This window comes from Primulina huaijiensis, chromosome 3 (genome assembly GCF_012295235.1).
Source record: "Primulina huaijiensis isolate GDHJ02 chromosome 3, ASM1229523v2, whole genome shotgun sequence".
In the NCBI taxonomy this organism is placed as follows: Eukaryota; Viridiplantae; Streptophyta; class Magnoliopsida; order Lamiales; family Gesneriaceae; genus Primulina; species Primulina huaijiensis.
The window spans coordinates 16,973,735-16,977,397 of record NC_133308.1 but is presented as its reverse complement, the minus strand read 5'-3'; the positions used below and the strand labels follow the sequence as shown (position 1 = coordinate 16,977,397).

Sequence of the window (3,663 nt, the reverse complement as noted above, 5' to 3'; positions counted from 1 at the left end):
CCGGTATCGTGGTTATATGTAGATGGATCCATCGATAGAGCTGATACGAAAGTCACAACTAATAATCTGAATTCAATTAAAAAGAAAATGTTTACGTATATGATGATATGAAATGACATCCTTTGACACGACATGATTTTACACGAGACGTTTATGTTCATGAAAGTTATGTTGAGTATGATATTTTTCACTGCTGTGTGCCTGTATATGTACTCGTTATTTATGTTACAGGTGTGTTGAATCTTTAGACTCACTAGGCGTGTGTGATGCAGGTTAGCTTGTTGATGAAGGGACTAGAGGTGCCGAACTCTGAGTAGGCAGACCTGGTGCGGTGACACGACCGGAAGACCGCATGTTTTCCGCATTATGATTTATGAGATTTGAGAGGATATGAACATTTTTATACGTTGATGATTTTAAGATTTTTATTCGTTTATGTTTATGTATAATTTGGATGAGTTTGGTTATTTTTAAACTGCGCTACTTTTATTGACAAATAAATACGATTATTTTCAATGATATTTTGTAATTGCGAGCTTTTATAAAAAAAAATATTTCCACACTTTTAAAACGAGTAGACATTACATACCGAATAACTCCAGGTAGCTATTCCTCATGTCAGTCTCAGTTTCCCAAGTATCTTCCTCCTTCGAATGATTTAACCACTTGATTTTGACCATTTTAATAATCTTATTTCGGAGCCTTCTTTCTTGCCAATCCAAAATCTGCTTAAGCCTTTCCTCGTAAAACATATTCGGAGTCAACTGCAGAGGTTTATAATTCAGCACATGAGAAGGATTCGACATTTACTTTCCGCAGCATCGAGATATGTAACACATTATGAATTCTAGAAGCATCGGTGGCAACACCACTCTATAAGCTAATGTTCCAATATTCTCTAGAGCCTCAAACGGTCCTATGAACCTCGAACTGAGTTTGCATTTCTTGCCAAATCTCATAACACCCTTCATATGTGCTACTTTTACAAACACGTGGTCACCCAATGCAAACTCTAGCTCCCTTCGCCTCTTATCAACGTAGCTTTTCTGGCGGCTTTGAGCAGTTTTCATCCTATCTCGGATTTTGACTACTAGCCCTGTTGTCTATTTGACAAAGTTCGGTCCTAATTAACCTCTTTTACCAACCTCATTCCAACTTATCGGTGATTTGCACTTTCTTCTGTAAAGTGCCTCATAAGGAGCCATATCTATAGATGACTGGTAACTATTGTTATAGGTGAACTCCACTAGAGGTAACTTTGGTTCCTAACTGCCCTAGAAATTGATCACACAAGCTCGGAGTAGATCCTCCAGAATCTGAATCACTCTTTCAGATTGACCATCGGTCTGAGTATGAAACGTTGTACTGAGCAACAACTTCGTCCCCAAAGCTGAATGCAGACTCTTCCAGAAGGACGATGTGAACCTCAGATCTCTGTCCGAAACAATAGACACTAGAATTCCGTGCAATCGGTCTATCTCTCGGATGTACAACTCTGCATACTGAGCCATGGTGAATGTCGTCTTAATAGGTAGAAAGGGCGCTGACTTCGTAAGACGATCAACTATCACCCAAATGACATTGAATCCGCTGATAGTCCTTGGCAATCCCCCTACAAAATCCATCTTGATATTTTCTCATTTTCACTCGGGAATAGGAAGTGGCTTAAACTTCTCGGCTGGCCTCTAGTATTCTACCTTAACCTGCTGGCACGTTAAACACTCGGACCCAAAACACAAGATGTCTTGTTTCGCGCCCGGCCACCAATACAATGTCTGCAAATCTTTATTCATCTTCGTGCTTCCAGGATGAATGGAGTACGAAGTATTATGGGCTTCCTTCATAACAACATCTCTCAGTGAATCACCAATAGGAACCCAAACTCGATCTCGAAATCGAACTATGCGATCTTCCTCTGAATACAGCTTCCGACCTTTAGATTCATCTCTCAATCTCCATTTCTGTAACAGCTCATCAGAAGACTGACCTTCACGGATTTTATCCCTCAGAGTCGTCCGAACTGACATAGTAGAAAGATTATGAGCCTCGCGCCTAGCGTATACTGCCAGCTCGAATCGTTGAATCTCTGCCTGCAATGGTCTCTGAGCTAACAGCTGTGTAATAACTGCTGTATTTCTACTCAAAGCATCTGCAACCACATTAGCCTTCTCGGATTGTAGCTAATATCGCATTCGTAATCTTTCAGCAGTTCTAACCATCTCCGCTGCCTCATATTCAACTATTTCCTGCACCAGTCCCGATAAAGATTTGCATTAATGTAACTATCCCGGAATAGAAAGATTGCTTATACATCCTACAAGTTCTGATGTTAATAACAGTTGCCACAAAAGGATGCTCTGCAGCAGCTCTTCAAAGAAAAGGATTCAAATCTATGCAAACAAAGAGAATATTAAATGCTTTGCTGAAGAACATTTAATTAAGTTGCAGCTGATAGTGACACATCATTCCAACGCTACAGGTTTACGTTATGTATCTTTTCTGACCGTTGGGAAGATAGCTTATAAAAGTAGAACTGAAGAATGCAGATAATAGTTCGATCATTTTAAGCTTATCAACCATGCGATTGACACACTTCAAAAGCTTGCATACTCAAAGATCTGAGCGCACTAAAAGTTCATATACTTCATCGCTCATCAAGCACGCACTCAACAGAAAGATATCTGATCATTCAAGGATCAATTTCGTGCTACTCAAAACATGCAGTTTTCTTTTATCAGTAACATTTTGGTTATTTTTTTGATTGTGTTGTCTGGTGAACCGAGGATTCTTAAAATCCGGAAGTGTAAAGTGATCACTAAGAGTTCCAAAACAGGCAGTGTGATAAGTCCTGATTGTAGTGGGCTGTTGCAATAAGTTTGTAAAGCCAAAGTCTTTTAGTGGAATCCTTCCTAAAGAGGAAGAAGGGTGACGTAGGAGTTTTATCTCCGAACATCCATAAAAATCTTGTGTCTTTACTTTTCACGAGCACTTACATTTCGAACCGTCTCTTGTTAACAAGCCCGCCAACCAGTTGAAACTATTATTAGAAATTGTGAGCTTTTTTTCGCACTTTTCAAGTGGTTCATATTTCTAACCGTTCAAGAAAAACTTTCAACCACCTAAAAACGATCGAAAACAAATTTTAAAAGCAAATATTTTTAAAGATTTTATTCACCCCCCTCTGAACTCTTTCCCGATCCTAACAGTGTAACCTTACTTCGTGGCTTTTTGAAAGCTCTTCTGAAAACATAACATGAATCTTTGATCTCTATCCGACATGATGCTTGCTGGCACTCCATGTAGCCGCACAATGTTATCCTTGTATAGAGTAGCCAACTTCTGAAGATTGTAATTCATGCAGATGGGTAGGAAGTGCGCAGATTTTGTGAGTCTATCTACAATCACTTATATTCCATTGTGACTCTATCTTGACTTTGGAAAACCTACTAAAAAATCCATGTAAATAATTTCTCATTTCCATTCCGATATTTATAACGATTGAAGTAATACTCCCAGTTGTTTGTTGTCACGCCCCGAGACCGAAACATCGGTGACATCCGACATTGTTTAACAATTGCATGAAAACAATAAGCCACGTAGCAAATAGCCAAAAACCAGTCTTTTCATAAAACAAATATTGTCTTTTACAATGACAACAAAATG

At 39.0% G+C, this 3,663-nt stretch overlaps 1 protein-coding gene across 1 annotated transcript; it reads right to left on the bottom strand.

The window, feature by feature from the left end:
* Nucleotides 1-1,685: 1,685 nt before the first annotated feature.
* On the bottom strand, nucleotides 1,686-3,299 carry LOC140972516 (uncharacterized). The gene is made up of 2 exons (XM_073434931.1): nucleotides 3,213-3,299; nucleotides 1,686-2,180 (listed from the first exon to the last, which is right to left on the bottom strand). The coding sequence occupies exons 1-2, from the start codon at nucleotides 3,297-3,299 to the stop codon at nucleotides 1,686-1,688; spliced, it is 582 nt and encodes a 193-aa protein (XP_073291032.1).
* Nucleotides 3,300-3,663: the final 364 nt, after the last annotated feature.